Source organism: Alligator mississippiensis, chromosome 13 (genome assembly GCF_030867095.1).
Source record: "Alligator mississippiensis isolate rAllMis1 chromosome 13, rAllMis1, whole genome shotgun sequence".
NCBI lineage: Eukaryota > Metazoa > Chordata > Crocodylia > Alligatoridae > Alligator > Alligator mississippiensis.
The window spans coordinates 36,338,170-36,366,100 of NC_081836.1; the positions used below are offsets into that span (position 1 = coordinate 36,338,170).

General features: G+C 42.7%; 1 protein-coding gene across 2 annotated transcripts; it reads left to right on the plus strand.

The window, feature by feature from the left end:
- The first annotated feature begins 304 nt into the window (after window positions 1-304).
- Window positions 305-26,180, plus strand: HAPSTR1 (HUWE1 associated protein modifying stress responses). Of its 2 annotated transcripts, XM_059716875.1 has the most exons (5): window positions 305-386; window positions 476-744; window positions 1,348-1,428; window positions 6,865-7,140; window positions 22,953-26,180. In XM_059716875.1, the coding sequence occupies exons 2-5, from the start codon at window positions 525-527 to the stop codon at window positions 23,195-23,197; spliced, it is 822 nt and encodes a 273-aa protein (XP_059572858.1). In that variant the 5' UTR covers window positions 305-386; window positions 476-524; the 3' UTR covers window positions 23,198-26,180. The 2 variants fall into 2 exon arrangements, with proteins under 2 accessions (XP_059572858.1, XP_014466292.1); XM_014610806.3 differs by lacking the exon at window positions 305-386 and having other exon boundaries at window positions 398-744.
- Window positions 26,181-27,931: the final 1,751 nt, after the last annotated feature.

Genomic DNA, 27,931 nt, shown 5'->3' on the forward strand with positions numbered 1-27,931 from the left:
GGAGCCGGTGGTGGCCCCACGGGGTGTGTGGGGGCGGGGGGGGGCCGAGGGTGGCGCCAGTTCACTGCGCTGCTCAGGGCGGTGCAAGGGAAGCAGCGCGCCTGCGCAGAAGCTAGTGGTGGTGTAACCAATCTTGTCCTTCTTCCCGCCCCCTTTGTGACATTGTCTGGGTGACGGACAGCCGCCTCGCCCAGTGCGGGCGCGCTCTGGCTCTCAAACCGGCGGGGGTGGGGGCAGAGCCGCCAGTAAGAGAGGGAAGGGGCGGGGCCTCTTTGACAGCACGTTCGACGCCAGGCTTCCCCCCTCCCCCGAGGCTTTACAGGCGCTGGGGCGGCGTCCGGCGCTCAGTGCGCTGGGAGCCGGCGAGGGGAGCGCAGCGGGGCGAGGTAGGGCATGGGGGTGAGGTAGGAGCGGCGCGGGCCCGCTGCCAGGCCGGGAGGGAGCGCGGCCGCGTAACGGGCTCTGTTCCGGCCAGGCCTGCCCTGCGCGAGGCGGCGGAGCGGGGGGAGCGGCGCGGCCGCAGCATGGAGGATAAGAAGGAGGAGGGCGAGGCCGAGATCCAGGAGCACGGGCCCGAGCACTGGTTCAGCAAGTGGGAGCGGCAGTGCCTGGCCGAGGCCGAGCAGGAGGAGGCGCTGGCGCCGGAGCTGCAGGACGAGGCGGCGGCGCAGCCCGAGCACAAGCAGCAGAAGCTGTGGCACCTCTTCCAGAACTCGGCCACCGCCGTGGCGCAGCTCTACAAGGGTGAGCGGGGCGGGCGGCGGGGCCGGGGCCGGGGCCGGGGGGGGGCCCGGCCGGGAGAGACCGACGCGAAAACAAGATGGCGCAAGGCGGCGCCGCCGCTGCCGGCCGCTCCCCTGCCCCCGGCCCGAGCGGGGCCGCGGCCGGGCAGCCCGTGGGGGTGGGGGGAGGCGGCGGCGCCGGCGGGCCGCAGCCGCCGGGGAGGGGAGGGGCGGCCGGGGTCTGGGGGGCTGCGGGGCGTGGGCCTGGGCGGGGGGGAGCGGGACGCCGGGGCGGGAGCGGGGCGCGGCGGCGGCGGGCGGGGGAGCGGGGCCGCCCGGCCCAGGGAAGAGGCACCGACAAAATGGCGAAGCGAGGGCCGGTCCCATTGTGCGTGGGGAGGGGGAGGGCGCGGGGCAGGGCCGGGCCGGGCCCGGTGCTTCCCCCGCCGGCGCGGGGGCCCGTCCGCGCTGCGGCCCCGGGGAGCAGGCGCGGGCGGCGCGGCCCCCGCTCGGCCCGACCCCGGGCTGCCTGCGGGAGGCGGAACAAAATGGCGAAAGCCAACATGGCCGTTCGGAGTTAGTGACTCCCAAATAAACAGCGGGTGTCCGGCGCTTCCCTCCGCAGACCGGGTGTGCCAGCAGCCGGGGCTGTCCCTGTGGGTCCCCTTCCAGAACGCCGCCACCGCTGTCACCAACCTCTACAAAGGTAAGGGGCCGCCCCGGCCTCCCCCAGCAGGGCTTCCCCTTGTGCCTGGTTGCTCGGATAAGGTTGCCCTGGCGCTTCCCCAGTCAGTCTCTCTAGCTCTCCCCCCTGCTGTAGCTCACAGTGCCTTTTCCTCCCTTAAGGGGGTCCATGGCAGTGATTGATCCTTCAAAAGTTTCTCCCTGTGCGTTTTGACACAGGAGATGGTGAGGTGTGGCTCTTCTGCATAAGTGCAGTGGGCATAGAGCAGGCCAAGGAGCAGTGCGTGAGGGTGGTGGCTTTGTATTGCTGAGTTCCTGGACAGTAGTAGTTACAAGGTGACAGACTTCACATCTGGCTTGTATTTCAATGAGGGTCCTCTGCATAATGGATACAGTAATGTAACTTACTGTGTTTGCATTGGCATCCATGGGATTTTATTAAGTCTTTTAGGGTTGTGTTAATGATCACTTAAGCTAAAGAGATTTTATCCATTGAAATCTTTTTGCTAAATTTCAACCATTGTTATACATCTTTGTCACCATGACAAATTTCAAGTATTACTTTGGACAACAGCAGATAAAAATCTATTGGGAAAGGTGTGTGATTTAACAGCTACTGAGTTGTCTTGTTCACATCGGAGTCGGATCATATTAAATTGCGTGATTTCAGTATTTTAAAATGTCCAGGATGTTTATAAGAAATTAACTTAAAAAACAACCCAACTCATAAAAACTTGCAAAAGAATAGATCTGCCAGTTGTTGATACACACAAATATAGTTACGTTTAGCTGTTAAATTGCATTTTTTTTTCATGTTTTCCAAAAATTCCATTTCTAAACTGCTGATAATTGGGTATTATGAGGCTTAATTTTTTTTCTTTTATAGAAAATAGTTGCTTGGAAAAATGTTGCTATTAGAAAACCCTTTTGTAAACTTACCCAAACTGGCTTTTGCACTGCTTAGTTCAGAAACGTCTTTCTTACTCCAGCTTGGTTATGAGTTCAGAAGAAGAGTTTAGAAAAAAGCCTTGGGTAAACAATTGTGTTCCTGATTCTTATTTTTGGAATGGTGCATTTGCTTCCTTCTCTGTCTAGAATTCTAAGGTGGTAGAGGATGTTATCATGCTTTTTGCCTCTGGCTTTGCATCTGGATGGCTTGTGAATTCATTAATTTATTTTAAATTATTTTAAATACTATGCTTATCAGCATAGTATTTCTGACTGCTGATCAGGCTTCTTATGAACAACAGATGGGTGGGGGAAACGATATCTAACCATTGTTGCACTGTACACTTGCTTCTACCACTGGTAAGTGCTTACAGTTTATCTTGATTTGCAAAATACAACATATCCTAGGTGAAGGGATGGAAAATTACAGGTGAGGCCACTCTGTAGTTCTTTGAATGGAATTCAGGCTTGAATGAATGGGTAAAGATGCTAGTCATTAGGCAAGGATATAGTAGCCAAAAAAGTTCTCATCCTGTTTCCTTGATGAGTCTAGCTACAACATCTTCCATTTTCTTGTATTACCACTTGACAAACAGGAACTGTTGTATAAATCACACCTGTACTTCAGCTAGAATAGCTATATGTTGAGGCAGTCAAGGTGTTTAACTTCTTATGACTTTTATCTATACTGTTTTTAAATAAGTTTCATATTACTCTTAAATGTAGCAAAAAATAATCATTAAATTTAATATGATCTTACTCAGATGTGAACAAGAGAAACTCAGTAGCTATTAAGTTGTGCATCTTCGGACAGCAGCAGGTAAAAACTAATACCTGAAATTTGTTACAGTGACAAAGATGTATAAAATGGTTGAAATTTGGCAAGAGGATTCCAGTGGACAAAATCACTTAACTTTTAAATTGTATACTAGAAGGGCTAAAGGGTAGACTCCTTTTTAAATACAAACAGTACTAAAGAAGGCACAAACCTTGTTTTCTTCTGTGCATAAGGAATGTGGCTGTTCAGTACTCTTTTGTTACTGTCAAGTGTGCGGGTGGTAAATGTGCTTTCTATGAAGCTGTCAAAATTATTAAAGAATCATTGGATGATTTAAAACTTTTTATCTTGAATTCTGTCAATTTTTATGTCCCTAATAGGTTTCCATTACTTATCCAGTCTGTTCAGTATTTTCCTAAATACTTCAAGTGGTCTGCATGCAGTTTTCAGTTGTAAACTTGATGTGAGCATTAAGTATTTGTCCTTTTATAGTTCTCTGGAAACACGTAGAGCTTGATGCATAGATACTTTTGTCTTTAGGTTCGCCAATAATCCAAACAGACTAAATCAGCAACAGGCTATTTTCTTTTTCTTCCACACCCTAGTTGATTGGCTCTGAAAATATTTTGGATGCTTCTATAGGTCAACTCCCCTCCCTCACCTTTTGTGTTCTTTAAATATCATTATAGAAAATGATAGAGACTTCTTGCTTTCTCAGAACCAAGTTCTTCCTCTTGTCCTTGCTTAGGAGAGACTGCTGACATGTTGTTAACACTTTAGCCAGCATCTATTGTTTTATTATTTAAAACAAGACAGTTGTGTAAATATATTAGTTGTTTGATTAAATACAGGAGCTGCAAATACAATAGATCATGGGAAGGGACAGAACTTGTGGTGAAATTGGGACAGTTGTAGTTGAAACCATGGGTGTGTCTTTTGTAGTGATGTTGAAGCCCTAAGCTTGGCATATCTAGTGACCTTGTATGACTGGAACTGTTGGTCAATTCCTCCAGTGTTAAATGTTCCTGGCAACAGCCTGTCTTTCCTAGTGTACATGACACCTTGAGTCTTAATGGCTTTTAAATGGACACTCTTGAACTCTTGTCTTGCAGTTTGTAGTAACTTTAATAGCTGAAAGTGCATAGGAGTTCTTGGAGCTTCTGTCATCTTAGTTGTTTTCTAGTCCTTAAAAACATTTTAGGCACATAGAAAAAACATAAATGTTTATGATGAGATGGAAGGCTGTGGTATGAACTTGGTAAAGCTAAGAGATTGTTTGTCAGTTTCTTAGGGTCCATATAGTTTGAGAATTAAACTGTTGTGTGCACTTTTAAATATTTTTAATTCTTAGGGTTTTAATAGTTACTAAACCGCCATAAAGGTTTACCTAGAAAAAGAATCTTTGTTAATGGCTAAATTATGCTAATTAGATTATCCATCCCCCATGGATAATGAAATGGTACCATTAAAAGTGGCTTGTCAGTAGGCTTTTGATTCTCTCTGTATTGTTGATCACTTTATCATTACTTATACTGTGTTTCTTTATGTTTTAAATACTTTGTAATTTCGTTTATAGGTAAACTTGGTAGAAAAGTGAGAGAGAGGGTCTCAAAACAGCTATTTTCAAGATTAGCCTTTCTGGAGAATGTGTTTAAATAGTTTAGGCATATTGCTTTTCTTTGAGGTTTTTTCCCCAATCAAAGGAAGAATATCAAACATGTAGAAAAGCTAGCAAATACTGCCAGATTTTTAAGTATGTTCTTTGAGATACCATTTCTCTGAAATTTAAAGGGAGTTTAAGTGGAATTTCCAACACTTATTTTCATGTGTTGCTTATGGAACAACAGCCAACCTGCTTGTCTTGTTCGTACACTGAAATCACTCTTGGCAAAGCTCTGAGAACAAATTACAGTGGTAGAAGCAGCAGAATGAGCACAGTTAATGAGTACAGAACACTTTATGTCCCACAAACTGTGACTGATTTCAGCAATATATTGATGTAATTATTCAATCCATTTTGAATCCCCAATAAGGTTTAGGTTGTCGATCAGTATCTATAAGGAACTTCTTGAGTGAGAACTTAGTATACTGAATAAAATGCACTTTCAGAGTATGTCCCACTAATACATTAGCTTCATCTTGAGTTAATTCTACTAAAACTTGCATTGGCTTTGCAAGAAAAACATGCTAACAGCTTTATATCCACCATGTCTTCATGGGCTATCAAATACCCAAGTTAGGGAATGACTCAAGACGCGTCGTATGAGATGTTCAAGAACAGGGAGCTCAAGCTTATAGTTACACACAGCGTATTTAGAATTAAGGAATACTATAAAAATTTGCATTTGTTTGATAATTATTTGCCATGGGGAAGTACAGAAGACGCACTAAAAATGTTTTTGAACAGTGTTCTTTCTTTTTAGGTAATTTCTTTTGAGTAGTCAGGCTTTAAATGATTTGGCAAGCTAAAACAGAGTGGTGGGGAAGGGTACTTAAGTGTATAATTCCTGAAGCTACTTCTTTTAAATTAGATTCCTTCCAGTTGATACTGTTTCATTCAAGTTCCATAGGTCATTGTTTACAGTGCTAGAATTAAAGCCCAAGCTTCATTTTAAAATACAAATTTCCAGCTAATCTTGTGTACCAAAATCACATTCTAGGTAATTCTCACTTTTTTGTGGTAAATGTTTTTATTATAGTACTGCAGTCAGGTTTGAGTTAGGATTACAAGTCTGTTGTGTTGGATACTGATTAAATAGAGAAAAGAGGTGTGATCCTTACCTTGAAATCTAGTAGTTCATCATACAACCAGGATATGAATTGTCCTGTGACTTGTCCATATGAGCTTACAAAGTGATTAAAGTTTGATCTTGGTTAAATGGTGTCTTGAAGATTTAAAAAAAAACAAACACTGCCCTGAATCTCAACATGAGCCTGCAATGCGATGCTGCGGCTAGTAAAGCGACCAAAACGCTGGCTTGCATCCATAGATGCTTCTCAAGCAAATCCCGGGACGTCATTCTCCCCCTGTACTCGGCCTTAGTGAGGCCGCAGCTGGAGTACTGCGTCCAGTTTTGGGCTCCACAATTCAAAAAGGATGTGGAGAAGCTTGAGAGAGTCCAGAGAAGAGCCACGCGCATGATCAGGGGTCAGGGAAGCAGACCCTACGATGACAGGCTGAGAGCCCTGGTGCTCTTTAGCCTGGAAAAGCGCAGGCTCAGGGGTGATCTGATGGCCACCTACAAGTTTATCAGGGGTGATCACCAGTATCTGGGGGAACGTTTGTTCACCAGAGCGCCCCAAGGGATGACGAGGACGAATGGTCACAAACTACTACAAGATCGTTTCAGGCTGGACATAAGGAAGAATTTCTTTACTGTCCGAGCCCCCAAGGTCTGGAACAGCCTGCCGCCGGAGGTTGTTCAAGCGCCTTCATTGAACACCTTCAAGATGAAACTGGATGCTTATCTTGCTGGGATCCTATGACCCCAGCTGACGTCCTGCCCTTTGGGCGGGGGGCTGGACTCGATGATCTTCCGAGGTCCCTTCCAGCCCTAATGTCTATGAAATCTATGAAATCATGACAGGTAATTTAGAATGGCAATGCAGTAAAAATCTTGTTTTCATCCATCCTTGTGGGAAGCTTTATTATGAATGAATGTCTCACTAATTTAAATTGCTTCAGCTGTTAAAGCTCTTACTAAAAACATTTTTGTCTTTTTTTTCCTGCAGAAAGTGTGGATGCCCATCAGCGAAGTTTTGATGTAGGAATTCAAATTGGCTATCAGCGTCGCAATAAGGATGTGTTAGCTTGGGTTAAAAAACGCAGAAGAACTATTCGTAGAGAAGACTTGATCAGCTTCCTATGTGGAAAAGTTCCTCCTCCAAGAAACTCTAGAGCTCCCCCAAGACTGACTGTAGTATCCCCTAACCGAGCTACTTCAACAGAAACTAGCTCATCTGTAGAGACTGATTTGCAGCCTTTCCGTGAAGCCATAGCTCTGCATGGTAACAGTCAAACTTTCTCAGTATTTCTTGAAATAAGAGTGGGTGGGCTCTTTATGTAAGCATGCCTTCTGTTAAGTTTGGGGGTTTATTTGGGCCTGTTTTCACTAATTATATAACCAGAGTGGCATTGCGTCTAACAGTCCAGAGGAAAGACATTTATTATATTTGCTCTGAAGGATCTGTGGCTTATTTGCCTGTGGGAGGGTTGTTAGTTACTTGTGTAAAAAGGTGCATTGGTTTTAAGTGAGAGCAGAAATTTTAAAGCGGTAAAGGAATTATTGAAGGTTATTTTGGAACTGGTATATCCTGTAGCATTAGTGTGCAATGCGAGTTTAGGATACAGTTTATGGCCTATTCTGCAGCATGAAAAGGGAACTTGTTGACTGGCACTCCTTAAAGCCCTATGTTTCCCAGTACAATGCTAGTAGAAATGATGTGGTTTCTAAAACATACTGTAGTAAAAGTTGTGTTAACTGGCATTTTACCAACTGGAATACTCTGTTAACTGGAACTTCCAATATCCCAATACAAATCCTCACGTTAGCAACTGGAATCTTTGAGTCTTATCTGGCATGTGCATCAAGTTTTTGCATTACAGGCATGGCACTGTCATCCATATAAATCTCAGATAACTGGAATTTTTAGATAATCGGCACCCCCTTTATCCCACTCATGCCAGATAAAGCTTTTACTGTATTAACCTTTCAACTGACTGTTGGAAGGGAAATCGGGCTTTTTGCAGGAGGAGAGCAGTTGGGGGAGAGGTGAAGGAATGACTCTTTCCCCCTTCCTCCCCCATTTCTGCTGCTTTGGAATTGCTGATTTTTTACTTTCTACTCGAATTATGGGGAGGATAGTGGTCTGGTCATTGCTTTGCTAGGTAATGTAGGAATGGATCATTGAGAGGGAGCAAAGTTATCACTTTCCCAGACTTACTGTTACTTTACCTAGCATCTTGACCAGTCTTGACATTGACTGTTCTTTAGTGAGACAGAATTGTCTGTATTCCTAAACAAATTGAAAATATGGTAATCTTCATTATTCTCTGTACTATGTTAAGGAAACACCGCTTAAAAGCAAGTATTGCTTTTTCTGAGAACCTTTTACGGGTGTTATACAACATTGTTTTTACTTCTGGATGATCTGGTTAAAATGTTGCAATGTGAAGAGTGATTACTGCTATGTTTTAGTCTCAGAGTTCTGGTACAGAACTTAGTTTTGTGCACTTCTGTTTGGTCAGCTAGCTCCTTGTGTGGTTTGAAAGCTAGTCTCTTGGGTTTTGGAAACATTTCCTAGTTCTCCGATAATCAGTTTTACATAGTTCTTAACAAGCTTTATATAACATAGATCTTAATCTGATTCATAAGTGAACTATTGCTAGCTTTCAAGAGTTTTCATGCCATTTTTAAGATGGAATGAATTGATCAGTTAGTGGGTAATTTATACATTCTTCATTTGTCATTTTTTTTTTTTTTCTTCAGAGTAAAATACTAGTTTACTTTAGGGTTGTGACTTCTGGTTTAGGCTTCTAAAATATGTAACTGCAACTGAGCAGAATCTCCAAAGTATAAAATGGTAGGCCATATAAAAATTATGTAGGGCCTAGTCCAGTTAACCTGTGTACTGGAAGAAATAGAAACTTGAGTTATGCTGGTGGCAGGAAGAAAGAGCAAGCAGAGTATTCAAGTGAAGAAGCTGAAAAAGTACAGTACTTTGGCATCCAGAAACACATTAAACAAAACATTTCAATAGTGAAATTGAAACTAGGAATGTAGGCAATATAAAGATCAACTGATGGGAGTGTATTTGCAACTAGTGCTTTTCTTTGGGTGCAAGCTCCCCCCCCCCCCTTTGCTCCCAATTTTAAAGGCAAAGATCTTTTATTACTTACACCAGAGTAGAATTTTGCACTTCTCTCAGAGCAGGCCCTAGCTTACAGTGCCATTCATGCTTACCCATCAGGTTTAACTGGGTGTTGCCATCTGTAGCACTTCTTTTAGAATCTAATCTGGTGTGTGAATGTGAGTGAGTGATCCAGGATGACTTTCTGCAGAAGAAACGAAGCATTTAGAGAAGATTTTGAAGCTGTCTCTGTGCTCATAGACTACTTTACTTTAGATAAAGGCTGACATCAGGGAGTAGTAATCTAGGCAGACATGACTTCAGGACCATGGCAGGTGCTTTCTCAATCTGGTTCCCTTTAAACAGTTTCCCCATCTTGAGTCCCTTCTAAACTTCTGTCATGATTTTAATCTGTGGTGTACTTTTTCCTGTCAAAATTTGCGTATAGAAAAGTGGTTTATCTTGAGGTGTTCTTCCTTCCTATCTTGTTTCTTCCCTCCCCCAACCTTACAGCCCCAACTGAAGTAATGTGTTCTGGAGACAACAACATGGTAAAAATACAATTTTCATGAATGGTTGTGTTGAATGTTGATTTGGAGGGTCATTTAATTTATGGAGATGCTTGAATTTTTAAGGCACTTAGAAGCAAGTAATTTTATTTTTATAAGAAACTGATGTATGAAGGGGTTCATTAGGTTTGAGTCTTCCCTTAATGCAGTTAAGCTATAGAATAATCTGGAAATGTCCTGCTTCCATTTTTCACCTGGCAGACAACCTCAGCTGTCTGTTCCCCTTGGATGAGTTCTTCCTGACACCAGTGTCAAATCTGTTCCTGAGATGCAGATGTATCCTGCAGTAGTCCTTTGATCAGGTTAATGTCTGGCTTGCTGTACTTTTTTTTTTTTTAAGGTTTCTCTAGGTGAAGTATGTATCTATAGGTGTAACTGTCATTAAAGTCTTCAGAAAAGTAAAGCTAATTCATGCTAGTATAGATCCGATTTAAATCAAATCGATTTATCCTATGATTTAAGTAATGATTTAAATTGGTGGTCAGGAAGCCTTGACTTGATCGTTGTTTTCTACAAGAAGTCCATTCTTGTTGTTAAGTGAAAAGCATATCAAACTTCCTGAAACTTTGCATTTCTAGAGAGGGGTAAGGACTTAACTCTGTACACAATCTTGTAGAACAACAACAGGGCTGATGGGTAGATAGTCAGGTCTGTTGTTTCTCATCTCCATATAATGCTGTTAACAAAAATATTGTCTCTGGAGAGAGACATCCAGTTTGAGAACTGAAACTAAGCACCACAGAGATGCTTAATGGGATCTTCTCTAGACTAGTGTTTCTCAACCTGTGGGTGGAAACCCAAAAGTGGGTCACAAGAATATTTCAAAGGGTCGTGAGCTGTGGCAGGGCAGAAGGGTGGCAGGAAGGCGCCTGCCCCTTCCAGCGGGGGAAGGGGATGGCAGAGAGCTGTGTGGCTTGGCTGGTGGCACCAGGGCTGGTGCCTGTGCTTGCAGGGCTGGGGTGGCTGGAAGATGCTGCTCTGGGGGCGGGAGGGCCCATGACTGGCTGCCTGGTGTGGTGCAGTAGCTCCCACCAAGGGCATGGAGGGTGCCACAGGCCTCTCCTCCTCCCTCCGTGCTGGGGCTGGACTTGCTCCACTGCTGCCCGCATGAGCTGGAGCCAATGTGCTATGGCCCGTGTGGGACAGGGGCAGCTGGGGGGTGGGGCAGGGGACTGTGGGTCAGGAGTGAGGGATACCAACCTGCATGGCCCAGTGCAGCAGGGATCTAGGGTTCAGGTTCAGTCTAGAACTGTTGTTTTTTTTCCTACTGGGACCCATTTGCAAAGATCCATGGCCTGTCCCGACCCACAACCCCTGACGCTGCCGGTGCCTGAACTTGAGTCTCTTGCCCCCCTGGGGCATGTTAGTTGGTGTCCCTCACTCGACCCACAGCCCCCTGTCCCCTCCCAGCCTAGCTGGAGGGGCCCCAGCTGCCTCTGCCCCACTCAGGCCATAGCATGTTGGCTCCAGCTTATGCAGGCAGCAGCAGCACAAGCCCAGCCCCTGGCACGGGCTGAAAGGGAGGAGAAGAGGCCTGTGGCACCCCCCTGCCTTTGGTGGAAGCTGTCACACCATGCCGGGCAGCGTGGTCATATAACCCATGGCCTGTTGTAACCTATTTATAAACCTTTTCTATAAAGGTTATATGAGTATATTGCCTCAAATAATATATAATTAGAAATTATAATCCCTATTCCATTATGATATTGGAACTTTAATGTATCTTAAATATAAACCTATATAAAGATAGTTATAATTTTTTTTAAAGTGTTTTAACAAAACAATTAAAAAAGACTAAATCAAAAATAATCTAAGTTTTGTTTTTTAAAAAATTTGATTTTTTTTCTTTTATCTTTTTAATGTTGATTTTTTTTTTTTAAATTCACTGATACAGACACCCTTCCTCCCCCACTCCTGCGCCTTCTGAATTGTTCCCTTTACTAGTTACTAAACTCTTTCCAAAACTTACATCTTTTCAATATTGACTGCTACACGTGATTATTTTTTTTTTAATTTTATTTAAAAAAAAAAAAGCCTCATTCTTATCAAGCTATATTTGCTCTCTGATGTATCTGCAAAGTTCATGTATGTCTAATTCTCTTGAATTGGACAAAGTAGTTAAGAGTGAAGTGTCTGGTTAATGCTTCCAAAACTTATCCTTACCTAGGCTAACCCACTAGTGTTATAGTTCTTTCTTGATAGGCTCAGTTGGGAGTTGCAGTTTCTTTTTAACCGTTCAGTATTCAGTTTTACAAAAATAAAGACCTATGAGAAACTACTGCTGTGCCTTAATTTCCCAGCTATTCTAATTTAACGTGGGTAAAGAATTACAGGGCTTCATCAGTCAAGTTAGCTGGCAGTCTTGTGAACTTAAAGGGTAGGGCTTTATTTTCTTTGACTTGTCCTCTTTATTTTTACTACGGTCTTCTAAATACTGGAACTGGAGCAGTCCTCAGCCTAATGTGTGTTCTTGCATAGAAAAATCTGGTTTGATATTAGAGGTAGTGCAGTAGCTACCCAGATAATGGCACATTCTTAAAAAGAAAAAAAAGTCTAGGACACAAAATATTTTTATGAAACTTCTTGCTTATCATGCCACATTATATTAAAACTTAAATATTATATGGGACCTTTTGGGCAGGCTTGCCACAAATTAGCCCTCACACTTTCGAGTACCAGTTCCCCTTCCGTTCCCATTGCTCAGTATGCTGCCCTGCTCAGTTTTCTGCTGCTTGCTTTGTGCTCCCTGTCCAATCTGCTGCTGTTTCTGCTGTATCTGCTATTGTCCTGATCTACCACGTGCCATGTGCAGAGGTTGCCTATGCCAGTTGTGGCATGTATGCCACAAGTTGGCTATCTCTGTCTGAATAGCAGCACATGTGTAAATGGAAAAGTAGAAACATACTGTGGTATCTCTGCTCCTTTATTTTGTGTTGTCCTGCTTCCTAATCCTTGTTTTATGCCCTAACCTTAGTTTCTCTTTTTCTTTGGCAGCTTTGGCATTAGTTTCTCTTGTGTAATAGTGGTGCTATTCTCTTTGTCGAACTGATTTTGTAGGCATCCATGTGTCTTGTAACAAACCGGGAAAGCTACAGAAGATGCAGGTTGCAAAGGAAGAAGGACCCTGCAAGTAATCCCTAGATTACATGGGTTCTTTTCTAGCCTTAATCACAGCACTGTGATTATATTCTAAGGAAGTAAAATGTATCCCCTACTGTAAGCAGGAATTACTTACTTTCTGTACTGTCTTTTATCTGCCACAGATCCTTTCCCATTTTGCTTTTCCTATCCATTTATTAGAATACTAGCCAATTGCCTGTTAAGGATTAAGGGGTGGGGGGATGGGGGAGTGGACCTGGGTCTGATGTGGGGGTGTGGGGGAGGGCCAGGCCCGAGGGTGGAAAGAAGCTGGCCTGCTGCGGCAGTGGGGTGAAGCAGCGGGCCTGGGCCGATGTGCACCCAGGAGGCAGGCGGAGAGGAGTGGGCCTGGACCTGAGCGGGGGGAGGAGTCCTGCTCCTCCTGTCCCCTCTGCCCATTGGGTCTCGACCCACTTCATCCCCTTGATGCCATGGTGCGCTGCTTCTCTTCCCCCCCCATTGGGCCCACTGCTACAGTGCGGGCTCAGCAGGCGGTGACAATGGAAAGGGTAGGGGCAGAAGAGGCCACTGGTGCTGGCCTCAGCTCACCCCGGCCCCGTTACCCCCCCTCCCCCCCCCCCACACACACACACATATGCCACCTCCAAGGAGCAAGGTGGGGGGGCAAGGCCAGCTCTGGTGGCCTTGCCCCTCCCCCCCTTCACTTTATCATTGCTGCCTGTTGGGGGGAGGGGTGAGGCCGGCTGTGCTAGTCTCATTTCATCCCCTGTGTCCCTACCATCATGGTGGCGCTCCGCCATGCTGCCACCTCCTGTCCCAATGCAGTATTCGCACTCTGATTGGCTGTTTAAGTTGGTCAGAGTGTAAATAAAGCGTTATGGACAAACAGACAGATTAAGACTTTTATAATATTAGAATTCAGAGGCTATAGGACAGGGAAGAATCTGCACATCATGCCATGCATGTTATTGGACAAACATAGCTGAAATGATTTGCTCCTGAGCCATGCTAGTAGCGTTGTTGCTCTGACTAACCGAATGCCTGATAGGTGGCTGTTGCATTCCTAAGAGCTTTGTTAGCAGTCTGTTCTACTCCATTCTGAGTGCCCTTGAGTATGAGAGTGGTGAGTGACTTTGGACACTTCAATGATCAGATTTCTTTCAGCTCTCCTGTTTTGTACTAAGTGCTGTAAGTGTCAGAAGAATGGGAATGAAGACTGGTTGGGGGGGGAGGAGGCTGAAAGATATCACAGGAAGATCAAAGTGGTTTTCCTTCATGAGTGAAATTTTCACCAAAACTTTCTGATAACTATTTTATAATAGTATGACCTTCTAATACTATAGGCAGCAAAATTAATCTTGTCATGTAGTGATGGTTTCTATTGCCATATCTTTTATTGGACCAGCTATATAGTTGAGAGAGGTGTTAGATGAGCTTAGGGACTCGAAATGCCCTTCCTCGGAACCGGGAGAGAAAAGACCTGAGGAAGGGTATTTTGTGCTCCAAAGCTTAACAATTGCTTAACCGATCAGTGCAGTGATAAATGGTTAGCTTACCAATTATCCTTTAGCCCTGGGCCCTTACAATTAGGTAGGGAAAGCGGGGGAAGGGAAGCCAACCTGTGCCCCAGGAACAGGAAGGCAGTGTGGCAGGAAGGAGGGGGACATAGCCTAAAAGGAAGACAGCAAGCAACCTAATGACTCATCAATTAAGCAATTAGCTGCACATTCTCTCCCTCACAGGGCCAGGGCTTCACGTGGACTGTTGTATGTATGGGCTTGCTTCCTCCTCCCAGTCGAAGGGCCCAGGGAGTGACCCTCAGCAGCAGCTGTGTCCAGCTGCTATGTTTATCGGTTAGTCATTTAACCGATATAATTAGAGAAGGTTGAGCCAATTTTTTTAAACTATATTTACATCCTGACTCCATCTATATAGTTGATATAATACGTAAGATTACAAAGGGGTCTCTTGCAATTCCTTGGACCATCCTGGATACAATAATACTGCTGCTTGGTTTTTATATGCTGTTGGTCCAATAAAAGATATCACCCATAAAAATCTTTACTACTTCATAATTCTTGGTCCACCACAGCTACATCAACACTCCCAAAGTATGGTTTATATTTATAAGCAAATACAAAAGTTTCCCTAACCTCTTTTATTATTTCACCATTTGAAAAGATCAAGTTACCCTAGGGGACAAGGTGCATGCTTCTTTTATCCTTAAAGATGTTAACTCCTCTCCTCTTTTTTACTTAAAGATCAGCTTTTAACTATATAGGATGTTTTTTGATAGAGGTATATATGGGGTTGATTGGAAGGCCATAGTTAAGGGTAGGTGCTGAATTGGCAAATGTGCAGTGTGCACTAGTGAAATGGTAGTTTGCATAGTAATATGGATTACAGGTGAATTGCCTGTCAAGAATGATGGGGGGGACAGAGTGCCACCATGCTGCTGCTGCCTCCAGTGCTGCTGGCTTCACCCCCCCCCCCCCCCCAGCCCTGCTCTATAGAGGTGGCAGAGCACTGCCATGATGGCAGGGATGGTGGGTGGGGGGTAGAAGGTTGCCAACCCTAGGCCCCTCCCCCACCCACTCCATCCCCTCTATCCCTGCCGTCAGTGTGGCGCTCTGCACTCTGGTTGTTTCACTAACCGGAGTGCTTCAAGAGTGTTACAGACAGACAGATGGACTAAGCCCTTGATTATATAAGAACTATCAAATTGCCTGTTAAGAATGGGGGGGGGGGGGTTGCTATCCCTAACTGCCTCTCCCGCGCCCGCCCCCCCATCGTGCTGCTGCCTCCAAGGAGCATGGCTGGGGGGAGGGGGGGGCAAGGCCAGCAGCGATGGCCTTATCCCTCCCCTATCCCTGCCCTTATGGCAGTGCTCCACCAAGCTGCTGCTGCCACCTCCTGTCTGTAATGCTCTTGAAACACTCGTTGTTTCAGTAACCAATTAGTGTTCCAAGAGCATTACAGACAGACAAACAGACAGACAGAACTAAGCCCTTTATTATACTAGAAAGGTACCTTAAATTGAAGGTGGCATTCAGCTGCATGTAATTGAGAGTGGAATACAGCTGCATGTAAACTTACTTATTTTCATAAACTTAAATCCAGTTCTAACTATATTAGAGGATTGCGATTTTTAACCTTTCTTTGTATGTTCCTCAAATTAAAAATGCTTAGTTCCAACAAGGCAAACATTGTCTGGAAAATGAGTAACCAGTTGGAATACTTTACTTGCTTCTTAAATTAAATTATCTTCGTGTCTTTTGCTTTTTCTCAATATTGGTGGTTCTCAAACTGTTTTAGACTTTGCCAGCTGTCTAAAATGAAAATAATTTGAGGAGAGAGTCCAAATCTCACTAGTTGGATGTTCTGTAGTGCAGTGGCTTTCAAACTTCCAAAAGTCATGGAACTCTTTCATAACACTTGTGCTGCAGATCTTTTACCAGACTACATGGGCTGTGCGAGCGGACAACCATGTGACCCAACCTGGCAGTGGCAGGCCACTGCCTCCTGACTCACTTTGCCATTGCCTGCAGTCTCTTTGCAGAATGCTTCAGGATCTGGCATTGAACCCTAGGGTTCAGTGGAACAGTTTGAAAACTGTTGCTCCAGTGGATAGCAGTATTAGCTTTTAGAAATTTTTTAAACTATTCCACCTATTGATGTCTAAATGATACTTGGGCATTTAAGTGCAATCTTGTTCCACCCTGCTCTAATTCCTGAAAACCAGTAACGTTCATTTCTACAACTACATCTTTAGGAGCATCATGGAATAGGCTTGCACTTAAATGCCATTATTATGTCTTTGATAGGGCATTACTTGTCCTTAGTACTTGGAGCTCTTCCTTAAAACTTATTTTCTGTTTAAGTATTTCAGTGTATCTAGTTTTAATGTTAAGATTTACAACTGGACCAAAATCAGGTTTTTATGTACTGCAGCTCTTTTTTTCTAACTTTTTTGTGCTTAAAACATGAAACTTTCTCATTTAATAAGATTAGGAAACTGCTGCTATGTTAGCAATTATGGATTGTTACTTCCTTGTCTCCACTGGAAGACAGTGGCAATAATTGAAGACTCTAAATAGTGATGTTGGGGTACAGTCTGTTCCCACAGTACTTTTCTTCCCAATAAATTGAGGGGGAAGAAAGGTACCTTGAGTGGGAATGCAGTTCGAGATTGTTACTTGAAGCCTTGAGATTGAAATTCAACATGTGATCATTCAAATGGAAGAAGCTTTCAGAAAGATTCCCTAGATGCAGTGTGCAGAGCCATTAAACAAATGCCTGCTTTGCAGTTACTAGTCTCTTCTTTGTACAGTTTAATTTCATTTAGTAGTACAGACTCTAGTTATTTTAAGTTTTAGATATAATGCTGAATTATACACCTAGAGAGTAGGGGTGCACCATTAGATTTTTGTGGCCGATACTGGTGGCCAATTTCTCAAGAGGCATGTTGGTCGATACCAGTCCGATTTCCAATACCTAGTCTGGCAGCATGGAGAGCTCCAGCTGGTAAGTCTGCTGTGGTGGAAGGGGGGGGGGGAGAGAAGGGGTTAGGGGGGCAGATCAAAGCCCCTGTGGTGAGACTGGGGCTGAGGCAAGTGCTGCCCAGCTGGGGTAGGGTGGGCACGACACACAGTTGTGGCTTGTTGGGGGGTGCACAGGGGCAGCTCATGCCACTGCACACCAGTCGGCCAGGAGCTGCTGGTCCAGTGACTCATCTGGTGGGTCCTGCTGCTGCTCCCACCACTCGTCTGGGAGGGCAGGGGTAGGGTGTGTGCCCCGGGATCTGCGTGGGGTGGGCTGGGACCAAGGCTGTGCCAAGCTCTTCCTGGCAGGGTGGGGCTGCACTGGGAAGGGGCTACAGGGGGACTGCAGCCACAGATTCTCTGTAGCCCATTCCCATTGTAGCCCTGCCCTGCCAGGAAGAGCTTGGCACAGCCCTGGCCCCAGCCTGCCCCGTGCAGATCCGGGGGCATACGCCACCCCCCTGCCCTCCTGAACGAGTGGTGGGAGCAGCAGCAGGAGCCGCCAGACAAGCCATTGAGCTAGCGGCTCCCAGCCAAGCAGCGCGCAGCGGTGGGAGCTATTCTCTGGATGAGCTGCAGCTCCATGCCGCACCCGCCCAGCCTTGGCTGGGCAGCGCTTGCCCCATACCCTCCCTCACTGCCAGGGCCTTGATCTTCCCCTTCCATCACACTAGACTCTCCATTCTGGGGGGCTGTGCTCCTCACTGCCTGCGTACTGCGGCTGCACGTGTGCCTGGGTCATTTTGTCGGCGAAATTATCAGCGTTATATGGTTGATTTCCAATATAGTAAATTTTCTTTATATTGGTGCTGTTCTAATATTGGACTGATGTATCCTCTACTAGAGACAGCTTAAACTCCAGTATTAGGTTATTTCTTGCTACCTGTTAGTATCTGTTTCTGTTCATCTTGTACTGCATGTCATTTCTTAAAGACATGGGGAGGGGGGAAACCCAGCACTTTACTTTCAGCTTAGTGCGCCCCTGCACCAAGTGCAGCACATGCCCGGTAGAGGCATTGTGTTAGATTGACCTGGCTTGCCCCACATCTGACAGTTCGAGTTTCAGTGGGGATTTTTGGCACTTCTTTATCTAATAGCTTTTTGATTTGGCGATTAGATAAAAGCACCAAAAAGCCCCACTGAGCGGTGAGAGCTGTACAGGCTGGGGAGCTGGGTCAACTGACATCATGCCTCTTTTGGTAAACCACTATTTTTGTTTTTGTTGTGTCCTGTAATGTGTCCCATCCTGTGTCCTGTTGTGTCCCCTTCCCCCCCCCCCCCCCCCCCCCCCCCCCCCAGTCAGCGCCCTTAGGCTTGGATAAAGTCTTTTGTAGGGGCATGCTGAAAGCTAGAACCTGAGACTGCACAGTAAGGAAGGTAAAATTAATCTCCTCAGATGGTATGAGGAAATATCAAGGGGGAGAAAAAAATCCTTATCTGCCTCTTGCTCTTGTATCGACTAGATGTTTCCTGTTACTATAAAGAGAATGCTTTCCTCGTGACATCCTCTTTCAAATCCAGTCTCTATAAAATGGCAATTTGTGTTCCAGTATCCTACATGAGAATGTACTTGTCTGTTATGTGACCATAACTTGGTTGATTATAAAATAGCTAAGTTGTAGCATAATGTTTTTTCTGGTGTCACTGTGTAAGAACAATGAACTCTGCTTACACTGGGTAAGAGGCTTGATGTCCAGTGCAGCCAGGTGCCTCTAGTAACCAACATAAAATTGTGAATTGTCAGCATGACCACTCCATCTAAATATGTCAATAAAAAGTAGTTAATTAAAAAAAATGCACAATAGTCTATGTAGCTGGTTATAAAGTGTGTTTTTAAACTACAGTTAAGGTATACCTTGTGAATCTTGTTCCTTGTGCCTTAATCTATAAGATGCATTTTACCCTGCCTTGTGCTCCTATGTATATTTTCTTATTGTGCAGTTTACTTCAGAATGAGTCTTTCAGTCCTGAATTTTCATGCTTGGAGTCTTAATACCTTTTCTGGTGTATCCTGGATATTACACATGCATCTAAAATACACATGCATGATTTGTTGGTTCTTGAAAGGAAAGTTATTGTGTGCATGCTTGAGGCAGCAAACCTTTATGATGGTGGTGGGGGGTGGAAGAGAGAGTGATTTTTAAATACTACAGCCGTTGTAATAAATGTACTCTTCAATTCTGAGCTCTGTCTGTTTTTAAAAAGTGCAGGTGTTGATTGTCACTTATGCAGAGCCTTTTTTTAAACAGTAGCTCTTTTTAAACATGACTTCATTTCATTTACCATTTCCATCCTCACAGAAATATGAAGTTAAAAAGCATTAGAACTTGTCAATATTTGGATCTAAAATGTTTTGTTTTTGTGTGAAGATGGGGAGAAGAGTCTTAACTTTTGTTCAAAATATTTAGCCTTTGTTTTTATCACTGCATATAATAGTAGAACTGTAAGCTTTATGTTATGTATAGGTTGAAATTCTCTCTAACATTTGTGTTCAGGGTGTGGCAGCTTAATATGGGCATTAAGCAGCTTTTGCAAACATTTGAATTTGTAATTTTTTTTCATCTTTAGAGTACATGTGGGTACTATGTTGAAAGAAACACTCCAAAAGTAACCATTTCTTGTAAAACTTAAGTTATGTGACCCGTTACTTAGAACTTTACAAGAAACTTATTCTGATCATTTTAAGAGCCATACAATCAATATTGCAACTTTAATAATCATTACAACCCATCCAGACTCTGCAAACTTCAAAAACAACAAATAAGTTGACATCAATTTGTGTTGTGAATTTTTGAGCAGTTACTTTTTTAGCATATGCAGTTTCAGCATATTGTTTAAGCCATCTTAAAGCGATGTCATCATCAGGGTGAAGCGCTTGAAGGCTACCAGGTAGCATTGTAAATGGACACGAGTCAGCAGTATGCCCATTTGAGAAGTTGGGCAGTGCCATCTATTTGGTTGCCCTGCTTTATTGATAGTTGAGTAAATGCTTGTTAACTTAGCTTTGTATTGTGGTAACCTTAGTATTAATAATGATTGAAAATAGAATACATACTTGTTCCCTATCGTCTTACTTAAATTTCAAAAAGAATATCTATTTTGCTTTATAATACAGTTATGCCAATGACTTTGTAAATGGAAGCATTATTTAATGTGATGTTGGTGCTTACTGAACCTCCATCAAGAGGGCCTCTTATTCTGTCTGTCTTCGGAAATATTGTTTTGGGAAAGCTATTAGTTATCAGGACCATGTCTACTAGCTGCTCTGCACAGTGCTCCTCTACCTTCAGTAGTGGCTGTGGGTGCACACATGCCTGGAGAGGAACTCGACTGGTGGTACAAGAGTCAAAACACTTAAATGTTCAACACAGACAAATAAATTGGCCTGTTCTGATGGGAGTTTTATCCATCATACAACAGCTTTTTTCACATCGCTGGTCTGGCCCCATCTTCCCAATGGGGTTCTAGCAGCCAGTCTAAAGTGTTGAACTTTTTCCTTTCTGTGCTGTTTTAATATTGCTGCTTTGACTGATTAAGTCCTCTGACCTAAAATAGGCCTTCTAGTGGAAACCTATGCTATCACTGTTAATGTTTGCTGTATGGGTAGCTTTGCTATTTTGCCTAAGTATGCACTCAATCCCATCATCCAGATCGTTAATGAATGTGTTGAACAATACTGGACCCAGGCCAGACCCCTGGGAAGCCCCAGTTGATTTCTTCTTTCAACTAGACATTGAGCCATTGAGGACTACTCCCTGAGTAAGATCATCAAGCCAGCTATGTATCTACCTTACAATACTTTTATGTAGTCCTGTATTTCCTTAGTTTAATGAGGATATCATGGGGAATGGTGTCAAAAGCCTTGCTAAAGTTGAGATATACCACATCCTCTCCTCTCTTCCCCTCATCCATAGTGCCTGTCACCTTTATCATAGAAGGATTGGCCAGGCTCTTGGTAAATCCATGGTAACTGTTTCTGAACACCTTGTTCTCCTCTATGTGCTTCACAGTGGATTTGCTGGAGTGGAAGTACCACCTGACTTCAAAGCGCACGCACGCACCTCTCCCTCCCCCCTTCTCTTGGTATGGTAATGTTGAGTCAAACTCCTATAAATGATGCAGTGTGCTCCTTTTGATCTTAGGGTAGAAACTTATGTTGCCTGATACCAAATTTCTGGCACTATAAAAACGTTTATGGTGGCACAAATGGAGAACATAGATATCCCTACCTGTGGTGTGACCAAGTAGCGTTAACTAGTGCCCATTTTATTGGAACAGATGTGTATTAGTTCTGTGGTGGGAGAGTGCAGGCAGCCCAGAAGTGCCAATGCCCTCCAGCTGCCCTGAGGTAGGTGCTCTGGGGACTTGAGGTGCCCTGATCCTGCACATTCTAGGAATTCCCTGGCAAGATCAGGCCCCTTAAGCCTCAGGAGCACCTGCCCAGCTTCCCCTGCTTACTGAGATGCACTCTAGGGAGTTTTGGGGTACCTCTGTATAAACGGTCCTGGAATGGAGGCCATAGGTAGGACTAGGAATTGGAACGTGGGACTTGTCCCACCACAGCTTGACCTGCTTCGTTTACTGACACCTATTTTTACCCTTACTTTTCTACTAGCTATTTTCTCTTTGTGCCTGTCTGACTTATTGTGTCCAGTGTGCCATAGGGCTGATCCAGGGATTTCTACATGGACTTTGATAGGAATATATTCTTTGGCATTCAAATGCAAGCTGTAAAAATGGTTGTAGTCATAAATCTTCTTGACTTGCATATGTTGAATGGGGTGGCTTTCTGAGCTCCCATATTCCTCATCACTTAAAATAGCCAGGGTATTGGTGGGTGGGTGTGGTGGGGATTTTCTTTTTTTTTGTTTGTTTTTTTGGGGGTTGTGGGAACAGAGCTGGTAGAGATACAAATTCACAAGTTAAGTTTAAATACTTTGCATTTCAACATTCTGCTTTTTTAAACTCTTACATCTTGCTATGATGTTTTAATATGCTTGTATAACAGGGCGAGTTTGTCCAACTCATCAGGAATATTAATGTTCCTGTAGTAACATGCCAAGTCGTAATACAAATATTAAGAATAGATTTTAGTCACAGAAAACATGCCCTTAGTAAAACGCTAGTGAGTTTTTAGTAGCTTTATTTGTCCTTGTCCAGGCTTTATCGGCTTTAAGTTGCTTAAGTGATATGTATGTCTTGAATAGATTTCAGCTAAACCTTTTGCTTTTACTTCTTTCAGAAACTTGTTTACTTCATCTTGCTGAAAACATGTTATAATTTATCACTTTTTTTTGTTAGGAGTTGTGTTGACTGACCAGGTAGTCTTGTTTCTTTTGGACTAATCTTGGCTCATTAATTCCGAGGGCTGGGACTGGGCATGTTGGATGTTCTTGCAACTTGCCAGTAGGAACCCTTTTAGAAGGCCCTACTTTTATTTTGAAAGCGTGCATGTATTTCAGGATAACTGTTTATAAACTGGCATCTGGAGTTGGAAAGGGGATCTGGCTCTCTACCTTCCTCCTCTTCCCTCCCGTTCCCCCCCCCCCTCCCCAAGCCTTGTGTCCATAGTTTTAGAGATTCTTTTATATCAATTAATGCTATAAGGGAAGTGCTTCCAGTAATTCTTTGGTGTTCCAAGTGCTGCGTGCTGCAGATAAACAGGCATATATGAAAGTACTTATAAAGGGCTGGAAATAAGCTAAGTTTTGCCTTTCATTACTGTCTCTTAATATTCTTTTATTTTTTTTTCCTCCCCCAGGTCTTAGTGGTGCAATGGCTAGTATCAGCGTTCGTTCGAGTACCCCAGGCTCTCCCACTCACGTAAGCAGTGGCTCCAACGCTAGTCGAAGGAGAAATGGACTCCATGATGTTGATTTGAACACTTTCATATCAGAAGAAATGGCACTCCACTTGGACAATGGTGGAACTAGAAAGCGTACCTCAGCCCAGTGTGGCGATGTCATTACAGACTCCCCAACTCATAAACGCAACAGAATGATCTAAACTGCAAAAATTTCAAACCCACCATGCTGCTTGAAAGCCACTTGATCCTCAGAGTACTATTGAAAAGGAAACATGAGGCCATCTTCCCATATTCACTGTTTAAGACAAGTGAATTCAATAATTGCCATAAAGGAAGTTTTAGGTATTACAGTAGATGCCTCTTGTAACTGCGGCTTTCTTAAACTATATTCTTAGCAGAGGACATCAGATATTGTGTAGTAGTTAGCAAGATCATCATAGGCGAACATGTATCCGTTCCAAGGCTAAAAGTGACCTTACTTGTATTCTTAAAGGGAAAGGAAATATCAGATGTTTATTTGGTTATAGAATGCTTTTTTGTCCTTTATTTCCTGCTGTGTTGAGTATTTTGCTTAAACAGTATTGCCAGTTTGACTGAAATTGTCTAAAACATGACTTGGCATCTTTGTCAAAACTGCAGGCTTCCATTTTCACAGCACTGTACCATGCACCTAGTTTCTATATAGTAACAGTGTGCAAGTTAAATATTGGACTGTACCCTTTTTAGTTTTAAAAGCAGTTTGATAATTCTGGTGATTGTGTGATGATGTAAAGAGGTGCTATGATGGTCATGCAATTAATACTTAACATTGAATCAATACAAGGATCTTTATTGGATTCACTTTGTGTGTTTTTAGTGCTCTGAAGTAGCAATATTAAACTTTTCCCCAATTAAATTCATAGGCTTTTAAATTTTCAGTTAAAAACATATATGTATTGGTATTATCCTTGTGGTAAACACAAACAGTGCAGACTACCAGGGCTGACCTACATTTAGAGAAAGATGTCCAGTAATTTGAGAGTAGGCTTTTTTTGTTCAGTATTAGTGAAGGGTAGATATTGTGTACAAACGTATCCCACTTTACATTTCTTGTGAAGTAAATGCCTGTATTCAGGGAAAGGTGGGAGGAGAGGGAATGGGGAACAGTTAGAAAAGGGTTGTGTTCGATCTGCTGACAAACCAGGCTTTTGGCCGCTCGTGGAAACTATCTGGACTCATTTTAAACCTTCTCTTGACACATCTTCGGAATGGGATGACACACCAAGCTCTCAGAAAACAATTTAACACTGGAAGTTTTAATTCTGAAAAAAAAATTCTGGATAAACATTATCATATGGATTAATTTGAAAGGGAAAAGGTGGCTTCCATATATGTTCAACTGAATCTACTGGTGAATACCTGCTGTAGTTCTAAGGAGACATGAACTTTAATCTCAACCAAGGCTGATTCTCTAAAAAATCTTACAGTTTAGTTCCGGGTGCAAATATTTATATTAAAGAACAGCTTCCGAGTCTATGCCTTTTCTACCATTAGAAACAGTTTGTCTTTTGAAGAACTGTTGTCTAGGTACTCAACTTCTGTTTGAGGCAGTGGGAGTGTTTTGAACTAGGTACCCCATGCACACTATTGTGAAACACAAACACTGTTCAAGTTTTTTGGGGTGTTTGGTTGCAACTAAATAGGTAAACTAGGTGGATGAAGCTGAAATATATGTTAGAACCATCATATTAAATTAATAGTAATAAAAAAAAACCCCTCAGTCTCCTGTCTAAGCTTTGGATAATCTTGAGATTCTTTCTTATATAGTTTGGCCATGGGTTATAACTGTACATCTTAGCCTTTTAAATAGTTTTTCAGGAAATCTGGCTTGTAGATTGTCTCCAGTTTCTCTTGTCCAATCAGCTGAGGCCTGAGTCAAGACTGTTTTCAACTTCCGATCACCATTTAGGTTCCATGGCATTAAAAGTTCTCCATCAAGGGCAAGGCAAGGTGAGGTTGTGCTATGCTAGATTCCTTCCCCCTCCCTCCGCAAAAAAACAAAACAAACTTCCCCCTTTCCCCAAAAAAATTTGAGGCTGTCCTCATATATGAAGGGACATGATTTCTTTGCTTTGTAGAGCTTCCATTTCATATTTCTAGTATCTAAAACTTCAGGAGTTTTCAAACCATTGCATCATAATATGGCTGGAAGTGTACAGTTAATGGGATAATTACAATTTTCAAAATGTTCATAAAACTTGTGTTGCATAGCCTAGAAAACATACCACCTAAAGACTGCCAATGTATGTACAATTAAGTTACTACTACTACTACTGTTGACCTAAAACTATAGGGCTTTGCGTGATATTTTGAAATTCTTAAGTAAGCATAGAAATAGCTTCCATTCTATGAGACTTTGCATTTTTCAAGCCAAACAGAGATGTAAGATAGGATCTATGAGATGTAAACATTTTTTAATTCTGTAAAATGATCTAATTTTAAAGATGCAAGCAGAGGGATTTCTGACTTGAGAAATGGAAATTGCAAGTGAGTGTCATGAAAAACCTTGAATGGACAATGTGCCACTTAGTGATGAAAACATTCTTCAGTCCCCTTCCACTTATTAGTTGAAATAGTTCATACTTGTACAAATAAACTAATTTAGGAGATCTTTTGTTTCTATAAATCTTTGATGCTGAACATTGGGATTTCTTGATGTGATACACTTACTACGTGTAGTAGTACTAATATCAGAGCTCCAAATCGCACTGTGGAAAGTACTGGGTTAAATGTGACTTACACTTAGACTCTATCACCATTATAACTACGTGCACAGAGCCTGATCTGTTTTCAATAAATGCCTCTGTTTTAAAATTAATGCTTTGAAGCTTTGCATTCAGTCTAGTACCATTTAAACTAAATTTGTCAAGCTCTTTGATTAATTTGTGCCATTATCTTTGGTAAGAGAAAGCAGACTTTAATATCTAACTGGTTGCATTAATGTTTTTGCTTGTGACTTAACACTTTTGGCAACTTAATTTTACCATTTTACATTTTGGTTTTTCATTTAGCCCCAAGTATTACTTGCTCTTTAAATGTTAATCCCTGCCAAAAATGACGTACAATGCATGTATTCATCTGATAAACGGAAGGAGAGCAAGATTGTCTCTTTAAAAAATAAATAAACAAACATGAAGTCCAGTACCCATGGCTTTGAAGACTCTCTTTCTTGTACCAGTGTAGGTAGATCAAATTGATTCATTACTTTCAGGCATTCTTCTGTTACCTTAAGCGATGGCTCTTGGAGCAAGAAGTAAGTATTTCTTACGCAGGAATTCAGAATGGTTTAGTTAGGACAAAATCATGTTTATTTTGCTTTTTTATCTGACTTCTTGTAGTTGACGTGTCTCATGTAAAATCAAACGTGGAAGTGGGGCAAAATTACATGCAGCACATCCTGCACACGAGCTACTGAGCTTAGCTTGCATATTACTAAAGGTGAAATTTTGTTTAATGTTAAATTGGAGTTATATTACAATAAAATAATGCAGAACTTTTTTCTTTAATTTTTATTTTTGGTGAAACTGAAGTCCTGCAGATAAACTCTTACACTCAAATGTGGCTTAGCCAACTGGAGTAATAGACACTTTAAGTCATAATAAACCTAATTTAAAAAAAATCTGGCTGCTTTTGAAGTTTTTTATTTTTTGTTAGCTTGCTGGAGTAGGTCACTCCATAAGTCTAGAATAGAGGAAGGTAATTTGAAGAAGCAAAATCTTTATAGCTTTCCCTTTAAGCTTATAGAGACTTCTTAAGCTAGAAAATGTGATTTATGGGGTACCTGCTCATGAGCTTGTACTTCCAGGTTGATTTCCTGTCTTTTCCTTTTATACTAAAGGTTTAACAAATGTTTACAGCTTTTGTGTAGACTTAAGTGCTGCATACAAGATGTTGGCTTACAGCATCATCAGGGTGAAATAATGTAAAGTCTTGATTCTTAGGATCATAGGAAAATAGGGTTGGAAAAGACATCAAGTCATCTCGTCCAGCCCTCTGTTCAAGACCAGGATCATTCCTGATTTAACCAAACCAATCAAATGTCTCTTCAACCTGATCGTCAAAAATTTCCAGGGACAGATTCCACGACTTCTCTACGTAGCCTGGTCCAATGCTTGACCACCCTCATAGTAAAAGTTCCTCCTAACTTCCAACCTACATTTCCGATGTTGCAGCTTTAGGTCCCTACAGCTACAGAGAGAAGCTCATCACCATCCTCTCCATAACTGACCGTCAGGTATTTGTTAACAGTCTTCAAGCTTTTCCTCATGAGTTGTGCTTTCCAAACCCGTAATCATTTTGTTGCTCTCTGCTGGACTCTTCCAAAACTGTCCACATCCTTGAAGCGTTGGGCCCAAAACTGGGCACAGTATTCCAGGTGAGGTCTTATCAGTGTTGAGTACAAGAATCACTTCCCTTGACTTGCAAGTGACTCTCCTGTTAATACAATCCAGGATGCTGTTGGATTAACCCCCCACCCCCTCCCCAAAAGCTTCATATTCATTTTATGGTCTACTGTAACCCTCAGGTCCTTCCCTGCAGTACTGCAGCTTAGTTTAGCCACTTGTTTCCTGGTCAGTGCTAGTAGCAGCTTGATCCTATAGAACTATGCATTTTCCTAAACATTTGGTTATTTAAGTAATCTTCAGAATGTTTTTAATTCTAAGCTCCCTAATCTTAACTTATTTACAAAAGTTTATCTTCAAGCCTAACAGAAATCATTTATCAGTCTTATTCAAGCATTGCATAGATATTATACTGTTTTTGAAAGAGTCTTGAGGCATGCATTTATCTGCAGTGCTATACCATGTACTTAGCAAGGGGTGTTCAGTTTTAAACTATTGGATTTGTGCTTAAGGAAACTTGCTTTGAATATGCACACATACATGATTATATCT

Excerpts from the sequence above, each read along its gene's own strand:
- HAPSTR1 (XM_059716875.1), top strand. The coding sequence starts at position 525 with ATGGAGGATAAGAAGGAGGAGGGCGAGGCCGAGATCCAGGAGCACGGG. Across the intron at positions 745-1,347 it reads CGTGGCGCAGCTCTACAAGG|ACCGGGTGTGCCAGCAGCCG; the intron begins GTGAGCGGGGCG and ends TTCCCTCCGCAG. Across the intron at positions 7,141-22,952 it reads TGAAGCCATAGCTCTGCATG|GTCTTAGTGGTGCAATGGCT; the intron begins GTAACAGTCAAA and ends TTCCTCCCCCAG.